This window comes from Sphaeramia orbicularis, chromosome 20 (assembly GCF_902148855.1).
Source record: "Sphaeramia orbicularis chromosome 20, fSphaOr1.1, whole genome shotgun sequence".
NCBI classification, from domain to species: Eukaryota; Metazoa; Chordata; class Actinopteri; order Kurtiformes; family Apogonidae; genus Sphaeramia; species Sphaeramia orbicularis.
In genome coordinates this window covers 21,896,924-21,924,304 of record NC_043976.1, presented here as the reverse complement: position 1 = coordinate 21,924,304, position 27,381 = coordinate 21,896,924, and the positions used below count along the sequence as shown (strand labels likewise).

At 39.3% G+C, this 27,381-nt stretch overlaps 2 protein-coding genes across 7 annotated transcripts in view; one reads left to right on the top strand and one right to left on the bottom strand.

Moving 5' to 3' along the window:
* The first annotated feature begins 932 nt into the window (after window positions 1-932).
* On the top strand, window positions 933-17,989 carry LOC115411643 (protein NLRC3-like). Its single transcript, XM_030123841.1, has 12 exons — window positions 933-1,001; window positions 1,405-1,563; window positions 2,336-2,422; window positions 4,058-4,186; window positions 4,935-5,004; window positions 5,157-5,361; window positions 5,446-7,237; window positions 10,152-10,325; window positions 13,452-13,625; window positions 14,995-15,165; window positions 15,415-15,461; window positions 17,344-17,989. Exons 2-12 carry the CDS (start codon window positions 1,409-1,411, stop codon window positions 17,865-17,867), a joined length of 3,528 nt encoding a protein of 1,175 aa, XP_029979701.1. The 5' UTR covers window positions 933-1,001; window positions 1,405-1,408; the 3' UTR covers window positions 17,868-17,989.
* Window positions 17,990-21,468: 3,479 nt separating this feature from the next.
* neto1l (neuropilin (NRP) and tolloid (TLL)-like 1, like) overlaps window positions 21,469-27,381 on the bottom strand; it is a 75,571-nt gene continuing 69,658 nt past the window's right edge. The window contains exons 10-13 of one of the 6 annotated variants that reach the window (XM_030123702.1): window positions 26,440-27,067; window positions 25,474-25,548; window positions 22,664-22,689; window positions 21,469-21,834 (exon numbers count right to left, since the gene is read on the bottom strand). In XM_030123702.1, the coding sequence (XP_029979562.1) occupies window positions 25,488-25,548; window positions 26,440-27,067 (689 nt within the window). In that variant the 3' untranslated portion in view covers window positions 21,469-21,834; window positions 22,664-22,689; window positions 25,474-25,487. Of the gene's footprint in view, window positions 21,835-22,663; window positions 22,690-22,782; window positions 25,549-26,439; window positions 27,068-27,381 lie in introns of those variants that run through there. The other 5 variants (XM_030123703.1, XM_030123704.1, XM_030123706.1 and 2 more) reach the window with 5 other exon arrangements.

Genomic DNA, 27,381 nt, shown 5'->3' with positions numbered 1-27,381 from the left:
AAAACTTCTCTGTAAAAGAGCAGTTCCCATAAAAACCAGATAGCAGTAACATGTGATTGTGGTTTTCACTGTGATAATGACTGTAGACATGAACCCTTCTGCATTCCTGTACATTTACTGCCCCTTGGAGACCCCCCAGTTAAAGATGCACATGGAAAAAATACTGACAGAAAATCATCATGCATCTGTGTTTTTCTGTATTAATCTCTCAAACCTCTTCAGTTCAACTCAAAATTAGCAAAAGGTCAATAATTTTCTGAAATTTAACCCAGGAGGATTAAAGATTCACACACCCCGGAGCCAATCACAGTAATTTTATTGTGTTGTCTGGATGTGATTGGATCATTTTCACTGAGATTCAGACGCTTTCAGGATCCAGAATGAACGTAAAGCAGAGGATGAACCTGCTCCAGAGGTCACAGAGTTCAGTGGTGTTCAGGCCATCACACCAACGTTTAGTCTGATCCACCTGTGGGTTTGACACCAGGACTTGAGATTTGAACAGAGTGGGAGGTCAAACACCACTAGGATGTTCAGGTCCACGGTCATGTGGATTTCCTCAGGGATGTGAGTTGACCTCATCAGTGACTTTCTATGTCTTGCAGTGATATATGTAGGTCCAGAATGATCCAAAATGTATTAGTTTATGGAACATATACATTTACCATCAACTAAAACTGTCACTGACATAAAGAAAAAAATTAATTGAAAGTCTATGACATGATTTGATAATGTATGTAATTAACAGGTTGATGGTTATTCATAGATGAATCAATAATAAATGGATTGATGATTAATTTGCAGCAGAATCAGTGTTTACTGCTGCACATTTACAGTGTCAAAGCATCAACGTGACAACCAAACAATCGAGCCAATCACCATCCAGAGCTCCTCCCACTGCAGGCACTGATACCTTATGTCTTTACAGGTGAGACTCAGATTAAACCAGGAAACAGCTCAGCAGTGACAAACACAAATCCTTTTCTGTTCGATGTCCACAGGTGAGTTTTATTTGTGACTCTTTGAATCCAATCAGGACGTTTCGATCTGAGTCTGTGACAATAAACTGATCTGGAAACGCTTTACACGTTTCTGATGTTGAAATCAGTCTGGATTCATGAAGTTGTTTTGATTGGACTCTGATAACTGTTTACCTTTGACTGTTGAACTAGAATCTGATCTGGTGATAAAGAGCTGCTTTTTAGGTCAAATAAACTGACTTCAACGTGTTTCTGACCTGCCTCATTCGTCGTCTACAGATAAAAGTCAGACACAACAGGACACTAACACTTCCTGTCAAACCTTTCAAAATAAAAGTACATTGAGCTGCTGTTTGTCATGTAAAGGTTGAATCAGTGTGGATTCAGGTCTGAACTGATGGTTTGTGTTCTGATGTGGGTTCAGCAGAATGGATCAGAGTGAGGACAGAGAGGAGGGAGCCCCTCCCTGGAAGACCACCCACAGACCCCCCACAGGACCTGGACCCAGCTGTGGATCCATGAAGAGAGATTACTCCACGGGTCGACTGAAAAACTTAAAAAGACGACGTGTTCCGCAGACTCAGTAAGTGAACCTCAGATCTGGTCCAGATTCACCAACAGGGTTTTCAGCTCAGTCAGTCCTAACTTGGCGTTCAATGTCCGACCTAAAGTTAGACCTGTTGAACCGTCAGGATCACATGGTCTTTTTCTTCAGTCTAATCAAAGTCGGATGCAACAGGACACTAACACTTCCTGTGAATCCTTTCAAAATAAAAGCTGACACCATTTAGATTCAATCCTAACACAGACTGTCGTATGTAATATTTACTGTAATTTTAAAATCCATTTATAACAACAACAACAACAATAATAATAATAATAATAATAATAATAATAATAATAATAATAATAATAATTATTATTATTATTATTATTATTATTATTATTATTATTATTATCATCATCATTATTATTTTTATCCCTAACTGTTGCCTCCACGACCCGGCCCCAGATAACTGGGAGAAAATGGATGGATGGATTATGATTGTGATTATTATTATTATTATTATTGCTGTTTAAGTTTAAACTCTAATAACCCTGACATGTAATGTGTTCTAGTCTGGTATTATGTGTATTAAAATATTAAACTCATGTAAAACGCTTCATTAAAACTGTCGGATTAATGTAACATTAAATGACACGACATGAATTTATTTTACTTATATTAAACTATACTATGTTACAGAAAGTTAGATTTCACTGTGTTGTGTTTATTTATGTAACACAATGTACAACATCAACCAGTTCAATGTCAGAGTTCAGCACTAAAACCACTATACCATCAATGTTCACAGACCTGGACCCAGCTGTGTGTCCATGAAGAGTGATTACTCCATGGATTACCCGATGAACTTTAAAAGAAGACGTGTTTCTGAGCCTCAGTAAGTGATCGTCAGTATCAGAACAGCACTGAGTGACCCTCAGTGGACGAACATACAAGGTCCAGATAAATGACTCATAGAGCTCAGTCTGAGTTTAGGTCTGAGGGTCCACTGATCTGTTTCAGCTTTAACACATTCTTATCTTAGACCTGGAGCCTGAGTCCTCACATATGAGCATCAGGTCAGAGATCAGAGGTCAGAGGTCACAGCAGAGTCAGAAAACATTTGACAGAGAACAGCATCTCCTTTAATGTCCACATGAAACTGGATTCTTCTGCAGCAGGATATGAATCACACTAAGACCACATGTAAAGTCAGAGTCCAGCACTGAAACCGCTGTACCATCAATGTTCACAAACCTGGACCTGGACCTGGACCCAGCTGTGTGTCCATGAAGAGTGATTACTCCATGCCACAAAGGCACCATGTTTCACAGACTCAGTAAGTGAACCTCAGATCTGGCCCAGATTCACCAACAGGGTTTTCAGCTCGGTCAGTCCTAACTTGGCGTTCTATGTCTGACCTAAAGTTAGTCCTGTTGAACCTTCGGGGTCACATGGTCTTTTTCTTCAGTCTAATAAAAGTCAGACACAACAGGACACTAACACTTCCTGTGAAACCTTTCAACATAAAACCTGACACTGTTCAGATTCAATCCTAACATTGACTATGTCGTATACAGTGGATATAAAAAGTCTACACACATCTGTTCAAATGCCAAGTTTTTGTGATTTAAAAAATTAGACCACGATAAATCATTTCAAAACTTTGTCCTCCGTTAATGTAACCTATGACCTGTACAAGTCAAATGAAAAACAAACGGAACTGTTTTATGGAGGGGAAGTAAAAAACAACTAAGATCATGTGGTTGTACTAGTGTGTCCACCCTCTTATAGAGGGTATGCATTTACGTCACTTACCCCCCGGGCCACGCCCCTCTAAGTCCAACTGAGGGGTAAAACCAACCTCTCAACATGATGGAGTGTTGCAGTAAACACAGCAAGACAGGGAAAAATGTGGAATATGAAATTAAGTTAAGGACAGTTGGACTGGACATGGATCTGTACGAGCTACCAAAGAACAAGTGGTCCACGAACATTGACATGTGACCCGAAATCGCGTATCCTGACATCCAGGGTGTAGGGGATCATCGGTCTTTTTACCTGAAACAAATAAATATACATGGTTTCATCATCACTGACAAACAGGGTCCAAAACTAGGCCAGAGAACCAGCTGATCCAAAGTGCATTTACAGCAGACTGTGTACTGACCCCAGTGAATATATGCATGATCTACTGATACTGAGGATATTTAAGTATAATTAATGTCAAATACTTTCTACAACACAGATAATACTGCTTTGGACGAGCAGGGTACGACTTTATTCTTGTAAATTATAATATTTTACCCACCTGTTTTAAAATATTTTAAAATATTATTATAATATTAAATATATAAATATTAAATATTATAATATTAAAATATTTAAAAGAAAGTTTTTATATTAAACTACACTATGTTCCAGAAAGTTAGATTTCACTGTATTGTGTTTAATTATGTAACACAATGTACAACATCAAGCAGTTCAATATCAGAGTTCAGCACTAAAACCACTGTACCATCAATGTTCACAGACCTGAACCTGGACCTGGACCCGGACCTGGACCCGGACCCGGACGTGGACCCAGCTGTGTGTCCATGAAGAGTGATTACTCCATGCATCACCTGAAAGAGTTTAAAAGACACCATGTTTCACAGACTCAGTACGTGAACCTCAGATCTGGTCCAGATTCACCAACAGGGTTTTCAGCTCAGTCAGTCCTAACTTGGCGTTCTATGTCCGACCTAAAGTCAGTCCTGTTGAACCGTCGGGGTCACATGGTCTTTTCCTTCAGTCTAATAAAAGTCAGACACTGGCAGGAGAATCACAATAAACCTGATCAATGAAAACCTGTTGTTGTAGTGGAACCTGGTCCTGGATGATACTGGATCAGAGTCCAGGGTTGATTCCTGGTCCATTGAACACCTTTGTATTGTTTGTTATGAGTGCAGATGGTGAGGAGACACATTGTTAGGACAGAGCTGTTGGTTTCATCCAAATGTAGATGAGATCAACTAAACTGGGGGTGTCCAATCCTGGTCCTCCACATCTACTATCCTGCATGTTTTAGATGTATCCCTCTTCCAACACATCTGATTCAAATGATAAGCCTATCATCAAGCTCTGCAGAAGCCTGGTAATGACCATCAGGTGGACTGGAAGAAGGAAAAATCTAAAACATACAGGACAGTAAATCTGGAGGACCAGGATTGGACACCCCTGAGCTAAACTCAGTGAGTGTGAAGCTCCAAACAGACTCAGATGTTGATTCTCAGAGGGATCAGCAGGACCAGGACACCTTTCCCACCCTCGGGGGTCATGTGACTCATGTTGACATCCAGGTGTGTCCACCTGTTTGTGTCAGTGTGGACAAACATAATGTGAGTTCATTGTTGATGATTGGTCCACAGAGTGGTGCAGCAGAGCTCAGAGGTTGCCAGTGGTCCACAGGATCAGACTCAACTGGACTCCATATTTAAGGTGTGTACATGCCCAACATCTACTGGTCCATCTGTTCTGTTCAATCATCTCCTGCTGCTGGTTTCAGACCAGTGGACGTCACTGTGTTCAACATGGATCTGAGCTTTGGTCCATGTTGGACTTTATGTCTTTCATCATGTTTTCTGTTCCAGCTGCTGGAGGAGAACATCTGCACATTTGTCAAGAAGGAACTGAAGAAGTTCCACCAGGCTCTGAGTACAGATTACCCAGAATGCTTAGAGAGTCTGAGTGATGAGGATGAAGAGCAGAGGAGGAGCTCAGAGGCTTTTCTGAAGATCACACTGAACTTCCTGAGGCGGATGAAGCAGGAGGAGCTGGCTGAGCATCTGCACAGCAGTAAGACAATTCTGTACAGATTGAACAGATGAAAATACTTGGATTTACTGTGAGACTGATGGTTTTATCTGGGTCTGCATTCAGGAAGTCAGTCTGGAGTTCATCAGCGGAAACTGAAACGTAACCTGCAGCAGAAGTTTGAGAGTGTGTTTGAGGGCATCGCTAAAGCAGGAAATCCCAAAACCCTCCTGAACCAGATCTACACAGAGCTCTACATCACAGAGGGAGGGGCTACAGAGGTCAACCAGTACCATGAGGTGAGACAGACTGAAATAGCATCCAGGAACCCACACAGACTACCAGCAACCATCACATGTGAAGACATCTTTAAAACACCAGCTGACAGAGATCAGCCAATCAGAACAGTGCTGACAAAGGGCGTGGCCGGCATCGGGAAAACAGTCTTAACACAGAAGTTCAGCCTGGACTGGGCTGAAGACAAGGCCAACCAGGACATCCACTTCATATTTCCATTCACCTTCAGAGAGCTGAATGTGCTGAAACAGAAGAAGTTCAGTTTGGTGGAACTGGTTCATCACTTCTTCACTGAAACCAAAGAAGCAGGAATCTGGACCTTTGAAGACTTCCAGGTGGTGTTCATCTTAGACGGTCTGGATGAGTGTCGACCTCCTCTGGACTTCAACAACACTCAGATCCTGACTGATGTCACAGAGTCCACCTCAGTGGATGTGCTGCTGATGAACCTCATCAGGGGGAACCTGCTTCCCTTTGCTCGCCTCTGGATAACCACACGACCTGCAGCAGCCAATCAGATCCCTGCTCAGTGTGTTGACATGGTGACAGAGGTCAGAGGGTTCACTGACCCACAGAAGGAGGAGTACTTCAGGAAGAGGCTCAGAGATGAAGAACAGACCAACACAATCATCTCCCACATCAAGACGTCACAAAGCGTCCACATCATGTGTCACATCCCAGTCTTCTGCTGGATCACTGCTACAGTTCTGGAGGATGTGTTGAAGACCACAGACACAAGACAACTGCCCAAGACCCTGACTGACATGTACGTCCACTTCCTGGTGGTTCAGGCCAAAGTCAAGAACATCAAGTATGATGGAAGATCTGAGACAGATCCACACTGGAGTCCAGAGACCGTGGAGATGATTGAGTCTCTGGGAAAACTGGCCTTTGAGCAGCTGAAGAAAGGAAACCTGATCTTCTACGAATCAGACCTGACAGAGTGTGGCATCGATATCAGATCAGCCTCAGTGTACTCAGGAGTGTTCACAGAGGTCTTTAGAGAGGAGAGAGGACTGTACCAGGACAAGAGGTTCTGCTTCATCCATCTGAGTGTCCAGGAGTTTCTGGCTGCTCTTCATGTCCATCAGACCTTCATCAACACTGGAGTCAATCTGCTGTCAGAAGAACAAACCACATCCCGGAGGTCTGGATCTGCACAGACACAGTTCTACCAGACCGCTGTGGATCAGGCCTTACAGAGTCCAAATGGACACCTGGACCTGTTCCTGCGGTTCCTCCTGGGTCTGTCACTGCCGACCAATCACAGACTCCTACAAGGTCTGATGAAACAGACAGGAAGTAGCTCAGAGACCAATAAGGAAACAGCTGAGTACATCAAGAAGAAGATGAATAAGAAACTGTCTGTAGAGAAAAGCATCAACCTGTTCCACTGTCTGAATGAACTGGAGGATCGATCTCTGGTGGATCAGATCCAACAGAACCTGAGAGATGGACGTCTCTTCCGTTATGGTCTATCTCCTGCTCAGTGGTCAGCTCTGGTCTTCATCTTACTGACATCAGATAAAGATCTGGATGAGTTTGACCTGAACAAATACTCTTCTACAGAGGAGGTTCTTCTGAATTTGCTGCCAGTCATCAAAGCCTCCAACAAAGCTGTGTGAGTCCAGACAGAGTGGAGTTTATTGAATTTAGAGTCTGTTTTATGACATTTTTACACTTTCTTCATTCCTCGTCAAACCACGACACTGATCATATTAATCAACATCATAACTTGATGGAATTCACATCCAATCCACTTCAGGTGTATGACAGTAGTAGCACATCTGCTCCAGTCCATCAAACATCTGAGTTAGTTTATGGTGGACCATGGATTCAGATCCTGTTTGGTCTTCAGTGCTGGTTGTAGATTCTCTTTAAATAAATCTGTAAATGTACGTGTTACTGAGACCCCCAGATAAATAAAGGGGTCATAACCATAATCATTAATGAACAGCAGTGAAGGTCCATACGGTTTGTCTCAGTGTTCATAGGAAATAGTAGCTCTGTGATACATTGACTTTATAACCTGATATTTGACCAAAACTAGTGATTATCTCTAGAACTACTGGAACTGAATTGAAGTGGAGTTTATTGAAGATCAGTTTAATCTGACACTGTTTTTAATATAACAAACCAATCTGTTATGTTTCTGCAGACTGACTGTCTATAACCTGTCAGAAAGAGGCTGTGAAGGTCTGTCTTCAGTTCTCAGATCCCAGTCTTCTAGTCTGATACATCTGGACCTCAGCACCAATGACCTGAAGGATTCAGGACTGAAGATCCTGTCAGATGGACTAAGGAGTCCAGACTGTAAACTGGAGACTCTCAGGTCAGATAAAGTTAGAATTTGAATTCAGTTCTTTCTGATCTTTTGGCCCTGACTGAGTTTTATTAAATCATGTTCTACTTGGTTAAATCATGTTCTACTTGTTTAAATGCAGGTGTATTAGATCTAGAGCTGCACAATCCAGTCAAACACAAGTGTAACCTACAGTGGCCCAGAGGAGCTAGAGCCCAAAAAATTATCCACCATAAGAAAAAAAAAAGAGATTGCGCTTTATTTAAAAAGAAGTATCTGAAAAATAAATATACCCCTTAAATAAAAATAAACTTGCATGAAAAAAAAAACAGCTATCTCCTAAAAAGCTTGTAATAAAAAATAAATTTGTACAAAGAAATAAAATAAACTTGTATGATTTTGTTTTAGATAAAATAATCTCCTCAAACAAAATAGATTTCCACAAAAAAAGTGTCAGTCCAACATAAACAATTTAATTTACGTTTGCTCCAAAATAAATATCCTCCACATAAAAAAGACAATTAGTAATTTAAAAAATACATTAAAAAAAGAGTGTTTGAAAATAAAAATCTCATGCTTTAAAATCAAGGCCAACACAAAAAATAAAAACATAGGCTGAAAATTTTTAAGTCCTTCAGCTAATGTGGCTAATGCTAAGGAAGTAACCCCCAGGAAGTGGAGGTTAGTGCGCTGAAAATAAAGTTATTTTAAAAATAACTTTATACTTACTTACTTACTACTTACTTTTACTTACTTTTTAAATTCTAAGTTAATTACCTCCGCCAAGGAGGTTATGTTTTTGCCAGGGTTTGTTTGTTTGTTTGTCTGTTTGTTTGTCTGTTTGTTTGTCTGTCCATTAGTGTGCAACATAACTCAAAAAGTTATGGACAGATTTGGATGAAATTTTCAGGGTTTGTTGGAAATGGGATAAGGAAGAAATGATTAAATTTTGGTGGTGATCAGGGGTGGGGGGGCCCACGGGGGGGGGGGGGGGGGGGGTGCAGACCAGAAAATTTCATCAAAATCTGTCCATAACTTTTTGAGTTATGTTGCACACTAACGGACAGACAAACAGACAGACAAACAAACCCTGGCAAAAATATAACCTCCTTGGCGTGGGGGGGCCCACGGCGGGGGGGGGGCACTGATCAGCCTTGGTGGAGGTCTGCGCTCTCCGAGTGCTTCTAGTTTTTAAAGGGTGGGGCATATTATAATGCTGCACAGATGACCAATACTGTCCTGTCACGTGTGAGCTGTCCTTTGAAATGTGTATGGTAGCATCCAATGGGTTGATAGAGAAAAAAAAAAAAACATCCAATGGGTGTTTCTGAGGCCAGACATGTCGTCTGCCAGTAACATTCAAATGTAAATTAGGGCCATTCACACTTCTGCTGTGAGGTGTTAATCCCCCACCCCTCCATATCCCCCACCTCTGACGCTCCGTTTCCGGCAGTTTCTGGTATAGCTGAACTTCTCTGTAAACTCCCGAAAATTACCGTGAATCATTGAAGTTAGTGGGTGTTTATGGGGCAATCTGGTTTTTCATGCAGTTCTCATAGCTTGTTTTTGTTTCATAGTTTTTACAACTAGTGTACACTAGTTGTAAAAACTATGAAGGGTGATGTTAAAGGGCTGATTGAGATTCAATAATTCAAACTTCTGCACTGGCATACGGTCAGATATGAAACTGGTCAGGGATTCCCTTTATGCTTTTATTTTAGTCTTCAGCAGGATTATTTACAGGATGAATGGATCAGATGATGTCAATGTTCAACAAAGGGAAACAATAGTTCTATTATCCAAACAATTCCTAACATACTGAGGGAGATTCAAATAACCACAGAATTAAGTACAACTTACTCACATATGCATCTATATCCAGTCAATGCATTAACTTAGTCTCTTACTCAGACCACATGCTCCATCCAGCAAAGGAAAAGAGGGTGTGCTGAGCCTGATCCTTCCTATTAAATGTGTGAGTGTGGCCTGATAGGTAAGGCTAGGCCCGCCCCTCCTCAACCACAAAGTGGAGTTTTTAACACTTTTGCACACCATGAGTTGAACACAGAGAAGACAAATAATGAAATATAGATGCTAGTAGTGGAACCCAACCAACCACTCCTACTCTCAGCAGCATCGTATTCCTCCCTCAGCTGAGATCTATGTGGACTGTGATGGTCCTTCAGTCCAGACCTGACCTGATTTTAATCCAAATATCATCTGTGTCCTCCAGGTTGAGTATGTGTGACCTGTCAGAGAGAAGCTGTGAAGGTCTGTCATCAGTTCTCAGATCCCAGTCCTCTAGTCTGATACATCTGGACCTCAGCACCAATGACCTGAAGGATTCAGGACTGAAGATCCTGTCAGGTGGACTAAGGAGTCCAGACTGTAAACTGGAGACTCTCAGGTCAGATAAAGTTAGAATCTGAATTCAATTCTTTCTGATCTTTTGGTCCTGACTGAGTTTTATTAAATCATGTTCTACTTATTTAAATGCAGGTGTATTAGATCTAGAGCTGCACAATCCAGTCAAACACAAGTGTAACCTACAGTGGCCCATAGGGGCCACGGCCCAAAAAATTATCCGCTATAAGAAAAAAAAGAGATTATGATTTATTTAAAAAGTAGTATCTGAAAAATAAATGTACCCCTTAAATAAAAATAAACTTGCATGAAAAAAAACTCTCTTTAAAAAAACCCAACTTGTAATAAAAAATAAATTTGTACAAAGAAATAAAATAAACTTGTATGATTTAATAGACTTCTACAAAAAAAAAGTGTCTCAAAATAAAATTGAGTAACATAAAAAATTTAATTCAGTGTTAGGTTTTAAAATATGAACACCCCAAAATAAATATCATCCAAATACAAAAGACAATTACTCATTTAAAAATATATTTCTTAAAAAAAAGAGTGTTTTTCTCCGGTGATGTCATCACCCTGAATGGCTGAAGTAACGGCTCCCTCGCAAAAATAAATATTTCGTCCTGTTAGACTGTCAAATACTAAATTTTCAGATATTACATGAATGGATAAGAGGGGCAAGAATGGGGAGGAAGCATGCAAACAAAGAAAGCACCACTGCAGAGCCTGTAAAGGAAAAAAACCCGGAGGATAGTTCTCCTACACAAGTACAAGATGGCGGAGCTAATGCTAACCTTCGCTCAAAGGGTGCCGATGATGTAAGCTTAGCCAAAGTTTTGGAGGAGATTCGGGACTTCCGAAAAGACACAAAAGAACAATTAAACGATATTAAAGCAGAGCTCACCAACGCTAACCAAAAAATAGCGGAGGCAGAGGAAGGTGGAATAACTATATCTGAGGAAGAATGGACAACAATATGGAGGTATCAATGGAAGTGTACCGGCTCACAGAAGTGGAGGGAGTTTGGCTGGAAAGCCTGCTTAGGTACTTTAATACACCTTCCCAGTAGTCTCACCATGACAATAACTCCCCTGTCTGTTGGACAAACTGTGGTCATCAAAATGCATATCATTACCATGTTTTCTGGGACTGCCTTGTCTTGAAAGTAGGGATGGGAATTGAGGATCCCAGTAGCTCGATTCCTTGGAATCGTTTGCCTGCCCGCTTAACGATTCTGCTTATCGATTTTGCCTTTTGGTGTGCATGCGCAATGATGTCACACGTACGCTGCACTGTTTTGGTCAGAATGTAGCCAGCATGGTGTTGAGGCAGAAATGGTCCACACAGACGACACCAGGTCCACTGGAACACTTACAAAGCTTCCATGTCTTCAAAAGGGTGGAATCCCTCCAATATACTCAAACATTTGTCCACAGCATGTGATACATTTACAGGAATGTCATGCATTTGATACACCACTTAGCGACACTTGTGAATGTAGCGGCAGAGTGAACGCCGGGCCCAATTCCGGTTTCGGTGTGGGCAACAAACATTGTACCCCCTCAAATACAAGTTTCCGAAGGTAGGAGAAAGGAAATGAGGTGCACAACAATGGGAGCCGAGCTGAATCGAACTGGTTCCACTACATACATGTGGCGGCAATAGAGGAATTAGTAAAGTGTCTTAAGTTTCACTTTCACTGCACCCCCCCCCCCCCCCCCCCGAACCGGGCCCAGTGTCATCTGTTATTATTATTTGTACATACTGTATATGTTATATTTTCTGTGCATAGATGGAAATATAAAAGACAGTCAATGCAAACACACCCCTTTGTACTCTTTTATTCCCTCACCCAATGAGAATCGGTAAGAGAATCGATAAGGATTCGGATCGATAAGCAAAATCGATAATGCAATCAAAATCATTAAATTCTTATCGATTCCCATCCCTACTTGAAGGATTATTGGAGAGAGACACACAATGCCCTACAGGATATTTTTAAATGTGAAATACCCTTTGAGAGTAAGACTATGTTCTTCAGACTCATACCTCAGGAATGACCAAAAAGAGATAAACATTTATTGAATATCTTGCTGGTGTCCTGTAAAAAGACAATTATCAGGAAATGGCTATCACAGGAGAACCCAAGTTTAAACGGATGGATGGAAATCACAATGGACATTTATAAAATGGTAAAGATAACAGCATTTGTTAATCACAAATTGGAGAAATTTGCTTCATACTGGGAAAACTGGGTCAACTATGTCACACCCTATAGGCCTGATTTTGTTTTCACAAAATAGTATTTGTGTTGAATGGAAAAGATCACTACCTACCTGTTCATAGTAGTTTTCTTTTTTTTCCCTTCTTTCTTTTATTTGTTTTTTTGACAGAACAAAAATATTCTGGCATTTAGAGCAGACAACAAATGTATACTATATGTACATGTGATGTACTGAATGTGAATGTCTGATGCTGAATGTCAATTAAAAAAAAAAAAAAAAAGAGTGTTTGAAAATATAAAACTTCATATGCCTAATACAGAAAACCCTTGGGGTTAGGGTTATTAGGGTTAGGGTTATTAGGGTTAGGGTTATTTTTCAGATACTTATTTTTAAATAAATCACAATCTCTTTTTTTTTTCTTATAGTAGATACTTTTTTGGGCTGTTGCACCTCAGGGCCACTGCAGTAATGATTAAATCAACCTTTGTAATTGTAAAATGGACAAAGATCACAATTTAAAGGTCGGGATTTAGGTGGATTTAGGATGATCCAGATGGAAAATTAGGAAATTAAAGTTCAACACAACCTGTGTTCTATGGAGATGATTTGGATTTAGTGACACTGAACAGATGGAGGTACTGTGGAAAACAGGAAAAATGAAAATCACAACATTAAAGTGCTTTTTATTTTGAAGTTTTGGTAATTTTACTCTAGTTTCAGTTTTATGTTTGATTTGACATTGTTAAAGGACTCATCTGTGCTTTTTCTTTGATAAACAAACGACTCAATTTACAATAAAAAAAAAAAAAAAAAGTTTTTCCACTAAATTGTGCAACTTTATTTGGATCTAAATTGTAGTACAAACTGAGATCTATGTGGACTGTGATGGTCCTTCAGTCCAGACCTGACCTGATTTTAATCCAAATATCATCTGTGTCCTCCAGGTTGAGTATCTGTGACCTGTCAGAGAGAAGCTGTGAAGGTCTGTCCTCAGTTCTCAGATCCCAGTCCTCTAGTCTTATACATCTGGATCTCAGCAACAATGACCTGAAGGACTCAGGATTGAAGATCCTGTCCGATGGACTAAGGAGTCCAGACTGTAAACTGGAGAGTCTGAGGTTTAGATTGTTCAAACAGTGTGAATGATGATTAAATCCATGATGTACCTGTAGTGGATCAGTCTGACCTGGTTTTCAGACCAGCTGTTCAGTGTCTGACATCAAACACATGCATGTTCCTTTATTTAACTGTATGAAGGTTTATTTGAACCACATGAGTCTAAATCTACAGATATTATCCAAAGACAATAAAGTGTCGACAATCTGAGGGTTGGACTGGAGTGGAACTGGTTTGTCTGTTCAAACACTGGAACCCAAGAACCATTGAACCTTTGATTTGGAGGTGGTGAAGGATGTAAAGTAAAGTAAAGTAAATTTTATTTATAGAGCACTTTTCACAGACAGAGTCACAAAGTGCTTTATCAATTCAAATCAGAATCAAATTAAGTTTACAGAGACCCAACAGAATCCTTCAGGAGCAAACACTTGTGATTGGTGACAGTGGCGAGGAAAAACTTCCCTTTAACGGGCAGAAACCTCGAGCAGACCCAGACTCCTGAAGGATGGCTGTCTGCCTTGACCAGTTGGGGTTAAAGAGAGAGAGAGTAAAGGAGGAGAAAAGAGAGAGCGATAGAGATATAGAGAGACTGGGGGGGGGGGGGTGACACATGGAGGACGTTATGATGAATACATAGAGTGTAATCAGTCTGTGGTGGTCCTGGGTCAGGTGGGAGACTAAAAGCCTTTTTGAACAGGAGGGTTTTGAGGTGTTTCTTAAAGCTCTCTACAGAGTCCATGGACCGTAGGTGTAGAGGCAGGTCATTCCATAGACGTGGTGCCACAGCTTTAAAAGACCTGTCACCGCGTGTGCTAAAACAGGTCCGTGGAACCATCAGCAGGTACTGTCCTGAAGACCTCAAGCTACGAGTCGAGCTGTAGGGCTGGATCAGGGAAGCAATGTATGCAGGGGCCTGGCCATGTAGGGCCCGGAAAGTTAGCACAAGAATTTTGAAATGAAGACGATATAGAACAGGGAGCCAGTGGAGAGATTTAAGGATGGGAGTGATGTGGGTTCTCCTGTTTGTGTGGGTCAGGAGCCTGGCAGCAGAGTTCTGGACAAAACTGTTCATTTTTGCACTTTATGTTTTTGGACCAATATCTGGACATTTTGTCTTTTTTTGGTCAAAGTCAGTCTTCATCCAGTTAAATTTGTCTGAGAAACAATTAAAGATCAGGTCTTTCCAGACTTTGGACAGAGACTGGACTAGTCTTAGTCCAGTTCAGATCTTGTCCTGAACCGAGTCAGTGCAATAGAAACTGGCTCCAGTGAAATCCCATTTGGAATGGAATCCGTCCACAGAATAACTATCCAACAGCTGATGCTGCTTCTTTTCCCTCCTCAGGTGATGTGTGATGTTTTGTGTTGCAGACTGTCAGGATGTCTGATCACAGAGGAAGGATGTTCTTCTCTGGTCTCAGCCCTAAAGTCCAATCCGTCCCATCTCAGAGTGCTAGACCTGAGCTACAACCATCCAGGAGACTCAGGACAGGAGCTGTCTGCTCTAGTGGAGGATCCACACTGGACACTGGACACTGTCAGGTATGGACTGAGCTGATGCACATACTGATAATGTGTGATAGAACAGGTGGAGCTGACAGGAACACTGTCACAGCTGATTCCACATTCTTTACTGAAGTTCCAAACCACGGTCACAGACCCAGACCTTCAATAAGGGACAGACAGGAACCATTGACTGGATGTGAACAGAAAAGCTGGAGTGGATCAGAGTGATGTCATGTCCATGTGTAATGCTGCTCTGACTCCGCCCCCCCCCCCCCCTCCTTTCAGGTTGGAGCCCAGTGGAGTCCGATGGTTAAGACCAGGTCTGAGGAAATGTAAGTGGATTTACATTGGATTACAGATGAAACCCAACCTGAACATACAGTGGGAGCTGGTGCCACATTAGAAAACACATCAACTGTCAGTGAAGACAGAGGGTGAGCTGACAGCTGATTGGTCAGGACATGGATCACATGGACACAAATACCCTCAGAACCTCAGCCCATTGGCCAATCACACCTCCTCTGTCTTTATGGATCATTCTAGTGTCATTCTTGTGCCACTGTCTGATAAAGGTGGAAGATGAACAAATAACAAAGTCAAAAACACAGCTGAGTCCATCAGGAGGAAAGTTTGTCATAGTAACAAGTTCAACCCAAAACATCCAATTACTTCCATAAACATTTATTATCCATTAGATAAAGGCTGTAATATTATGGGTTTTATGGACAATTAGGAAAAAGGGAAAGATTAAATGAATAAATGTGTGCAGAGGTGGTTGTTAATAAAGTTTGTTTCTGTTCAGAAGGTTTTTGACAGTGAACTTGGAGACAAAGACTGAACAGAACCATTGGAATGAAATGTCAGTAAATTCCACTTCCTGTCTATCTGTCCTTGACTACTGCCTACATGACATGATCCAGAAAAACCACAACTACACCTCACATCTCAGAGCTTCTCTGTAGAGGTAGACTGATATATCGGCCGGCGGATGTATTGGGCTGATATATTTATTTTCTTCAATATCGGCCTTAATTTTTTTTTGAAAGCCGATATTTGATCAGTAGTTAAAATGTTATAAGACATTTGATCAGGCACCTGTGTGGGCAGCACTTGAAGTTCAATAAATGTTAAAAGAGTACTATGTGTACGTGTATTAATCATTTCATTTATATTTCTGCATAAAAATCTTAATAATCTGAGTGTTTCAATTAGTTTTTGCAGTCAGTGTGCTTTAAAAAACAAAACAAAACAAATCTGCCTTAAATATCGACCTTGAAAATTGGCTGTAGATATCGGCCGTCACCTGACTGAATTTTTAAAAATCGGCTTTAGAAAAACCCCTATTGGTTGACCTCTACTTCTGTGAAATAAAAGTGACTAAGACCAGACCTTTATTTGTGTCCATCATGAGTTTGGACAGAACCATCAGAACTCCACCCTGTGGAGGTTTAAAGTGCTGTGACACTGCTACCCATCAGTCATCTGCATTGGAACACACATTATCTATGTGATCACATAACCAGCATTTATTTAGTGATGTTTATGTGGAAGATTTTCATGATAACTTCATGACTTCTGTGTTTGGTCTTTTTATGAACTACTACTTGAACTATCATGACTTGTGTTTAATGAAATACAAACTGAACCAAAAAGAACAAAAAACTAATTAAATAGAGTGAGAACAGCAAAGTTACAAAGGACACCCTTTAAATATTCAACAAAATCAACGTTTTATTAACTTTCTGAGTATTTTCTTCATTCTTCTGATTATTTTGTTCAGTTTGTTTCATTTTTGCTGTTTCATTTTATATTTCTTTTATTAGTTTTGTTAATTTTGTATTTAGTTTTGTTGTTTGTTCGTTTTCATTGATTTGACTGATTGATGATTAATTTGACTGATTAGTGTCTTCAGTTTTTATTCCTTTTGTTGAGTATTAGTGTTTGTAATGTGGTACTAGGTGAGGTTTTCTAACTGTCCTTTTATATTCCAACTAATGCGGCATCTTTCCTTGTGACTGCACAGCCAGCAGATAGCTTACAGCTATAAAACACACACATCACCAATCCAACATATGGTCATGTGTGTCACAGTAACAGTGTGTGAACCAGGGACACAATTACAAACAAGTCATTCTCTAGTCTTTCTCTAATGTCAAATCAAGCTGATCCCTGATCAATAACTGCAGCTGTTTTGTGTTTTCTTCTGTCCATCAGATTTCTGTGAACTCACCCTGGATCCAAACACAGTGAACAAAAAACTCAAACTGTCTGAAAACAACAAGAAGGTGGAACGAGTGAAGAAGGTTCAGTCATATCCAGATCATCAGGACAGATTTGTGTATGAGCCTCAGCTGATGTGTTCAACTGGTCTGACTGGTCGCTGTTACTGGGAGGTCCAGTGGAGTGGAGAGGTTTGGATATCAGTGACTTACAGAGGAATCAGAAGGAAAGGAAAGAGTAGAGACTGTGTGTTTGGATGGGATAAGTCCTGGAGTCTGTGCTGTTATAAAGGTGGATACAGGGTCTATCATAATAACAAATACACACACCTCCATCAGCCCTCCTCCTCCTCCTCCGGTACAGTATCAGTGTATGTGGACTGTCCTGCTGGATCTGTGTCCTTCTACAGAGTCTCCTCTGACAAACTGATCCACATCTACACCTTCAAAACCACATTCATTGAACCACTGTTTGGAGGATTTACACTCATTTATCCAGGATCCTCAGTGTGTCTGTAGACGCTTTTCCATTGGACATCTGCGCAAAACTTTACCGATATTTACAAAATATTGAAAACCCAGAAGTGCATAATGTCGTTTTTTCCCATTAAATCAAAAATGCAATGATGTGTTTATTTATTATCGCTAGATGCTACAAGAAGTCATTCCATAAACATGGCAACGAATATAAATATGTTGTTTTACAGATATATTCATTATTATTATATATTACCCCTCTATCTCGTACAAAATGAAAAAATGATTGGGTTTCCTAGTGTGTCCACACATACCGTGTCATGTTTCTTTTAAAACTCTTCTTCTCTTGTTGTAACATCAATTAAGATGCGTTTTTTTTTGTTCACGTGACTCCAGTTGCACAAAAAGGTCTTTCCATTGCAGTTCTGCATGATATGCATTTGCACTACACCTGAAAAACCACCTCTTGCAAGCAGAAAAACTTTTAAATGAAAAACAAGAGTTTTGGCAAAATTGTCTTTTTTTCTATTTGGCAAATTTTTATGTGCAAGTTATGTTTGCGCAATTTGAGGGTCAATGGAAAAGCGAGTTGTGTGATGTGTAGATTGGAGGCGATTTCTCATAGACTGCAAGGGAAGCTCGGCTTCCCCTAAAATTACAAAAATTAAATGGTCAAATATGTACAGTTGTGTTGACATTTCATTGACTACAAATGTGTTAGAACACGTTCATCTCAAAGACGAGTTCGTTCAGAATCAGCTTTATCACAAATCAGCGGACTTGATGTTCACTTCTCATACATTCCCGTTGTGCTGTTTTATCATACGATCTATGGTCAGTGCATTTGCCCGTAAACGCTCAGCGTCCATGCACTTCAATGGGACTGAGTGGAACAGTTTTTTTCATTGCCTCAAAACTGGATGGTAATTGGATAAATGCCACGATTTTGTCCCGCCCCCGGATGCTTGGCGTCTCTGGGGGTGAATGGAGCTGTGGACCTCGGCCGGGCTGGACACCGGGCTTCCACATGCTGATTGGAGGATCAGCCGAAAGGCTGAATCACATTTGATTGACAGCTATTTTGAGATCTACTCCTTCACTTGACAGAGTTCAGTTTAATACCGTCGCGCATTCTGCTGTGAAATTGAGAGAGAAACCACTATGAAATGACTTGTTCATTTCTTGCACTGTAAATAAAACACACTCATTGTACTTCCTTGTTTCAATTTAACATAATTTCAACGTTTTCTTGTTTACTTGGTGCGATAAGGTCACTGACCATTTTCTTAAAAAGGATGGGAGGGCCAAATTTATGTTTAAATAACGTGACTTTTTTTTTTTTTTTTTTTTTTTGATGTAAGCCGACAATGAGCTTCCCCTCTCTGAAAGACGAGCAGCCGCCACTGGTGTAGATGTGTTGTGTAGTTGTGTAGATGTGTTTTGTACATGAAATGGTGGAAGACAGATCAGTTAAATTTTAACTCAGTTCTGTGTGAGTTGATCATCTACAAATAAAACATTTAGAAACACCAATAATATAAATCACCCTTAATTCATCAATGATTTTATTTTTGTTGCTTGTTTTGTTCATTTTACGTCATTCTTTTTGTTTCCATCATTGAGAAATTATTTGTGTATTTGTTTTCATTTTTCTTCATTTATGTTGATTATTTTATTAATTTTGCTGATCATTTTGTTTGTTTGTTTTTTCATTGAATTTCACTTTTGCAATTATTTTCTTGTACATTTTGTATTCATTACACCTGATTAAACAGGATTAAAAACGAGAATGTGTGTGAAAATACAATGATTCCACCACTGGGCGACAGTGTATTTTTATTTTGTTATTTTCTGTTTGTGATCCCTGAACTAAAATGACTTTAACACCTTGACTTTTGTAAATTCATCCCATGGGATTTTTCTAGCAAGTTAAAGGTGGGGTGTCAGATGTTTTCCTGGAGCATTATTTACTATATTGCTTCAAATCCCCTTCACACCCTGATTACAACCAGTTAATTAAATGCTCCAACACAAAAAAAAAAAAAAAAAAAAAAACTAGAAGCACTCGGAGAGCGCAGACCTCCGCCAAGGCTGATCAGTGCCCCCCCCCCCCCGTGGGCCCCCCCACGCCAAGGAGGTTATGTTTTTGCCAGGGTTTGTTTGTCTGTCTGTCTGTTTGTCTGCCCGTTAGCATGCAACATAACTCAAAAACTTATGGACAGATTTTGATGAAATTTTCTGGTCTGTGCCCCCCCGATCACCACCAAAATTTAATCATTTCTTCCTTATCCCATTTCCAACAAACCCTGAAAATTTCATCAAAATCTGTCCATAACTTTTTGAGTTATGTTGCACACTAACGGACAGACAAACAAACAAACCCTGGCAAAAACATAACCTCCTTGGCGGAGGTAATTAGTCACCTGTGGAACGGACAGGACTGAAAAAACACCATCCAATCACTTTGAGCGCCCGATCAAAATGACTGAACGGTGATATGTCTATCAAACTCAACTGCCATTTGTCCCGCCCCCACGCGTACCCCGTTTTGTGCATGAATCATGTGTTGCCAGAGACCTGGAGCTCGTGCAGGAAGTAGAGCCAGAGCCTAGCTATGTTATCTATGTTAGGATGGAAAGTTCACCGGCAAACTGATCTGTCACTAACATAAATCAGTAGGAAATGTAACGTTAAGGCCAGATAGGTAGGTGAACTGGGGCTGTTCTGTAAGAACACGGGGGTTGGAGGAGACTGAAAGAGGTATGCATGGATCCGCGAGCCGGAGCCTCAGCCAGGGTCAGAACTGGAGCGCAGGCCGGAGCCATGAAGGCCGGGGACCGTGCTGGAGCCTCCGCCGGAGTCGGAGCCCGAGTTGGGGCCTGAGTCAGTGCCTCAGCCGGGGTCGGGGCGTAGCCAGCGTCGGAGCCATTTTCAGGTAACTGTTCGTATTTTTATTTTTTTTCCCCGGTTTTAATCCCACACATGAACATAATGTGTCAAAACCATCTCCACCTTTTTTCTTGAAAAATATTTACAGTAGTTTATTGAGGCCTAAAAGCTCTTAAAATAGGCCATTGGAATATGTGCTGTATTTAAGGTTTACTAGAATTATTGGATGTAAATGGATTTCTAAAGATCAAACATTTTACGAAGACAGAAATGTTAGGCCTGGTGTTCTCATAACCGCTGAAATAAATAATCACAATAAAATCAGTAAACGTTAGTTTATTGAAAACATTCTGTCCAGCATTTTCTTAATGTGTTATCAAATAAATATGCAAATTTTTTTTAAAAAAGCACAACAATGCAATGAAATTCTGACAGTAAAATAAATACAGAATTAATGTTTAATCAGTAAAATAAGCAAAAAGTTGAACCGAAGGTTAATTAAATCTCAGTTGATGGTTCAGTAGAATCATGAATGCACCCATATATGAACTTGAATAAACTCTTCGTTTCTATATACTCTTCTTTTATCTTCTCAACAGCGCTGCCAGCAAATGCTTAGAATTAAAAATGACACTCTACTTTAAAGACTTAAAAGAAAAAATATGTAAGATGAATTCAGCAGCTAAAATATGCATTTTCATACTTTAATGGTTACATGAAAATGATTTTTAAAAACCTGATTCAGTATTTTTTTTTCTCCATGAATAGCTTTACATTAAAGGTATTCTAATCTTCAAAAATCAACATTTTAGTCCCACATCTGAAATTGTCAGCGTCCCATGGCTCGTCAATCCTAGCCAGTTGTGAAGCACAGGTAGGGAAAATGCATCTCTGTAGTCCAAAGGGAAAAAAAAAAACAAACACTTGATCCATACACCACAAACCGTTTTTTTTTTTTTTTTTCTTCTTTTTTTTAATATATTTCTCATCACAACACTCTACATTAGTAAAGTCGCTCAGAGCAACAGTTCACTCAAGATGCACAAGGGAGAGAAACTTTAGCTCCGAGTGCTGTCAGACTTGGCAAGATGCAGAGGAATGATGCACCTGTCTGATGTATCTGCAGAGAAATGAAAACACTTTTAGTATGCTCTGGGCCTTATAGTTGTCTACTTGTGATTTAACTGGTTCAAACTCACTTAATTACTTAGTTTGCCTTGATCTAGATACTGACAGATGGGTTTATGACTTTCTTGTATGGCTGGGCGATATGGCCAAATATGTGATCATGATGCAAAATTTTCATATCAATTCACATCTAATTATGACAATGAATATCAAATCATTTTTTCTCTCATGTTTATAGGCTGATTTTTGGTCCTGAGTGAATGTTGAAGAAACCAGATGGTTAACTGTGGTTTTGAACACTTTACACATTTAAAGGGAGAACATTTAAAATAAGGATGCACTGATATATCAGCCAATATCAGCATATATAGTAAGTTGTCATTTCACCGCTGACAGTGGCAGATGTTTAACTGCTGTATTCTATTAAAGGTTGTATCATAAATCTGTTTAATTGACTTTAAAACAGTTAGGATAGCCTATTAGATATAATGTAGATGTCTTTGTTTCTTGTTAATAATCAAACAGTATCAGCTATATCAGTGCATCCCTAAAATTACAATAACAAATGTCAAAACATGCATGAGTAAAAAGGAGTAAAACAACAAAATACTCATACATTTCGTGTTCCATTTGACAATGAAAAAAACACAAACCCTATATAAATATAAAAAAAGTCTAATTACGCAATATAAGCTATATCTTAATGATAGCAGCAGATCTTCAAGGAAAATGATCATGATATAGTATGAAAATGATATCACGGTATGATATAAAATTACATCACAATAAGAACCACTATCTTTCTCATCGCCCAGCCCTACCTTGTTGGTGCACAGAATGTGTGTGCCTGTGTTTTACAGGGAAAAAAAAGTAAATACATGTGTTATTTTGATACCTACAACAAGAGACAACACACAAAAGAACTCAGGAAAAACGAGTATATAGAAAACAAAAATATTTTATTCAGTATCTGCAGGAATATGTGTCAGCGTATGATTGTGTGTATGGAGACAAAAGAGAGAGGAGAGAATGGATGGAAATAACACATACATTGAATACAAAAAAATAATGTACACATAGATGGCAAATACCATAACATTGATGCATAAGAAGAAAATAGATATTTGGACAATGACAAAGAGCAATAACAAAGACATGGTTTATGTAAGTGTGTGTATTATGTATGAACTGTGTGTTCATATATTTGTGCTCAGAACTGATTCACTGTTCTTACTCTCCTTATAATACAAGCTATTCTGTTTTAATTAAACAAATAAAAGTGTCTATTTTTAGAGAGTGAGGCTGATATTTTTCTGAAACTGTCTGCATTACTACACAAGGTTAATCTCTTCAGGACAAACACAAAAGGTTTTTAATGATAGTTGTGATTACCTAGGGTTTTTTTTTGTTTTGTTTTGTTTGTTTTTTGTTAACTCATTGCATTGTTCTGTTCAGTGAAACAAACCTTTCTGGCACTTTAGTTCATCTTTAAAGCAATCCACCCACAAGAAATAAACAAATACCTAAACAGAATGTGATATATGGATGATTTGTACTGACGTTTTGAGAAAACAGTCAAGGGGGCAGAATAACTACTGACCAAACAGCATTAACACAAACAAAAGAGGTGAAGCTTTATTGTTAATTATTTTACAAAGCATCAATAAAACCAGCCCTGAAAGATAATTTTAATAACTTTAAAAACTGTCATTCTGTCAATTTGCCCTTGTATAAAAGTCTGTTACAAAGATATCAAGCTCCTACAGTAGAAGAGTTATAAGACAAACAGACTTTAAGTGAACATGTTTGCCAAAAAAACAATTATTCTTTGTCAAAATAAAGATGCCTGTGAAAAAAAAAAATCAACATATTCCAAAAGGCAGCGCCGTGTTCATTTAAAAATGAATTAGATTTATTAGCACAGGACTTATCTAATGATTAAGCTAAGCAAAGGCATGCAATGCAATTAAATAAATGCTTTTATCAATATTTCTTTTGTCCATATGACAAAGTATTAGTAAATGGGGGGCTTTTACAGGTTAATTTTAATGTGTTAATGTTTTAATGGATATCAAAGAAGCATGCACAAGCCATACAAGTGGGCCATGTTTTGTTACAAAATTTTAACCTTCTTCAGTATTACAACTTAATTTTGTTAGCAATTAGTTGAATTATAATCCAATTTTTCACTAAGCAAATAAAATCTATCATCCTAAATTTGACCAAACTGCAGGCATCTATAATTTGCTATTTAAATCATAGTATGTATGCTACTCATTTGAAAAATGCATGCTGAAAAATCAAAGATGCTTGATCACATTAGTTTGATTATCAATGAGAAATCTATGATGATGACAGATAAGTTTCTGACTTACGTCTCAGATTCAAATTTTAAGTTCGTGTTCTTTCTAAAAGGTCCATATCTTTCCGGCGAGACAAAAAAAATCTGGATCCTCTACATTAGAGTACAGAGCTGACTAGTTTTCAAGAAAAAAATTCCCAGTTCGGATCTTTGCAGCTGAAGTTTGTTCATCTAGTCCTTTTTTTTTTTTATCTTTGCACACAAATTCATACTCAATATCCATTCGTCAACGTGTCCCTTCATCATCAGCATCATGCTGGTGTAAATCTCCGTTCCGCTTTTTCATATGTCAGTGATGCCCGTTCGTACTGATCCAGGATTGCACTATTCTCAAGAAGTCTACATGATGGAGACAATGCAACATAATGTAGAACATAAGCAGACACACACAACAGGACAGCACATTTTTCACACTAAACGACAAAACAATGGGTAGCACTTTATGTGACTGCTCCATTTAAATGCAAACACAAAGCTGCAAGCATAACTGTCTAAAGCTTTGCATCTATTGTTATTAGTTAACAATTTCTAGATGGAATTTGTCATATCAATTTGTTACATTGTGCTATTTTGGCAACTTCATGGATGCATAATTGTGGCGCACACACATAAAATGTTACACAAAGCCATAAATACTATGCGTCACAATTAACCAAACACAAAATCAAATACTACAAGTGACATAAATCATGCAAAACTACAGAGGAAATTTGTATAAATGTGCAATCATTGATGACTTGTAAATTACAAGAACATTATTGGCATGTTTAACTTGATTAATGTGCTATTTTAGTACTTAAAGTACAACACTGAATGTACTGCAAAGAAGGAGTTAATTAAAATATCTGAGATTGTGTTCTCTTTTTGTGCTTTTAGGTGGCCTTGACACAAGTATTATTTTAATGTATTTACTGTAGGCCTACTGGGAGAGAAGTTGAGAGGTTAGACATATCAACTAAAGATGATTAAAAAAGGTCCATGCTAATGAATATCCACTGAATAACACAATGTACAGTATGTCCTCGGGTGTAGAGGGCATACAGCAAACTTGAGCATAACAGAGACTTCAAACAAACTCAGTAAACAAGATGGCCGCAAGCAGGAGAACCATCTTGGTGAAAATGAACAATTAAAAAAATAAAATATAAACTGCAAAAATCACAGAAAAGGAAAAAAAAAAAAAAAAACTTACATAAAAGTATATACTGACTGGGCAAATGATGACTACACAACATATAAAGATGTTGATTGTTGGATAAGGGTGCTTACCTTGAGATTGTCTCTTAGACCCTAGTTGTGTTGTACTCTGATTCATGTTTGCTCAAAGAGCCAATGAGGCAGAACCTGAAATGTCATGGCTCTTTCATTTAATATCAAACTCTTTTTGCATAGAGAGGTCAGAATGCATAATGTGCTACATAACAGCAATAGATGTCATTAGTGCTTTGCTAGTCTGTGGGAGCCTTGCATGCAGACTCGTAGAAAATTAATAAACAGTCAAGAACACTCTGGAAAGAGCACACAGAAAGTGCATGCAAGTTTTTTCTCCAAAGAAAGGACTCTAGTATCTTCACATACTGTTTTTGTGACATATACAATTACTTTTCAAGCAGTCAAGGTGCATGTACACAGGAAAATATTTTTTCTTTTATAAAAAGTTGTTCTCATGCCAAAATATTGAACTAATGTAGTCATATTTTAGTACCACAGTTAAGTATACAAATGCATATTTTATATATAATAGTTTGCATTTATGTCAGTAAACGATCTCTATGAGTATTAGGCACCATTTCAAGCCCTTGTGTTAATAGTCAATATCAGACTGATGACAGAATTAATATCTGTTAAAATGAGGTCTGTGTTTGCTTATAGAGCTTAAAAAAACCTCAGTGTGCAGCAGAGTCTATAGATGTAAGCTATAAATCTCCATTCAGTAGTTAGTTAGTAGCAGGGGCCGCTTGACATGTTCAACAAAGAGCATGCAAGAGGGGGCAAAATTTTCTATCATAATTTAGCCCTTTTTGGAAAATAAATTGAATTGTATTTAATGATAGAAAGAGGAGGAACAAGGATCAATGCAAAAAAAGAAGCTTATCATAATCTTAAAAAAAGAATGAGAGGAAGAACAAAGCTAAAATGAGAAGGAAACATAAAAGTAAATATCCCACGGACATTTCAAACACCCCATAGTTAACTCTAGAGTTCTTCCCTCATCAGAAATCTATGGATACTGACCGCTGTACTGCCTTTTCGTGGCGTGAAAGCCGGTGGCTGGTGGTGGGAACTTCTTCCAGGTCGTCGTCCAGGTCACACCCATTGTCCGCTGCCTCTTGTGAGTAGCTGTGCTTCATGACCAAGATGCTCCTACGGTTTCCTGTGGTTGGCAGCAAAGGCCGCACTGCCATCGGCGGCTGTGGGAGGTCTGTAAGCAGAGTGGCGGCCGTTGCATCTCGGCCGCTCAAATTTCCACGGCTACCGCGGCCGCTGAGTGACAGCTGGGACAAGTGGGCGGAACCAGGGTTGGAGGAGGAGCCACAGTGGTGATCATGGACGCAGCGTGAGGAGGCACGGCGAAGGGCGTGGTAGTTCTCAAAGTCTTCCGCTAAGTCCACTAAATCTGCTGAGGCTGCTGCGGCTGTGGTGGCACTCCGTAAAGTACACAGCTCATAGTGAGGCGGCTCAAAGACCTCCTGAAACATGGTGGGGTCAAAGTCCTCACGACGAAGGATGTACTTTTTACGTGGCTGCTTGATTTGGACGATGACAGAGACGATGAGCAGGATGAGGACAATGCAACATGTGACACCAATTATGGTCCCGTTCGTGTTGTTCAGGTTGTCGAGGATGTTGGCTTTCCTCTTCTCTGCGGAAACAATGCACATACAAACATTAATGAAGCTGCAAATTAACATGTGGACCCTGAACTTGTATCCCTATGAGAGCAGAAGAAGAACAGAAGAAGAAAAGCATAGCTCACATGTGACGATATCACCTTAAAAAATGGACCTAATCATGTGCAGAAATTAAGGCCATGACTTTCACGAGCAATCAAGCAGGTCATAGTGACTTAAAGCTGTAGTATATTCATCACAAAGTACAGCAGTGACATTATGGAGAGAAGCAATCTGGGTCCTTTTCTGACATTTAAACAGTGGATGAACCACTAATGCACATGCA

Bases quoted from the DNA above. Each gene is read 5' to 3' on its own strand.
- LOC115411643 (XM_030123841.1), top strand. From the start codon at position 1,409: ATGGATCAGAGTGAGGACAGAGAGGAGGGAGCCCCTCCCTGGAAGACC. The intron at 2,423-4,057 runs GTAAGTGATCGT...CAATGTTCACAG, and splicing joins AGACGTGTTTCTGAGCCTCA to ACCTGAACCTGGACCTGGAC. The intron at 15,462-17,343 runs GTAAGTGGATTT...TCTGTCCATCAG, and splicing joins AAGACCAGGTCTGAGGAAAT to ATTTCTGTGAACTCACCCTG.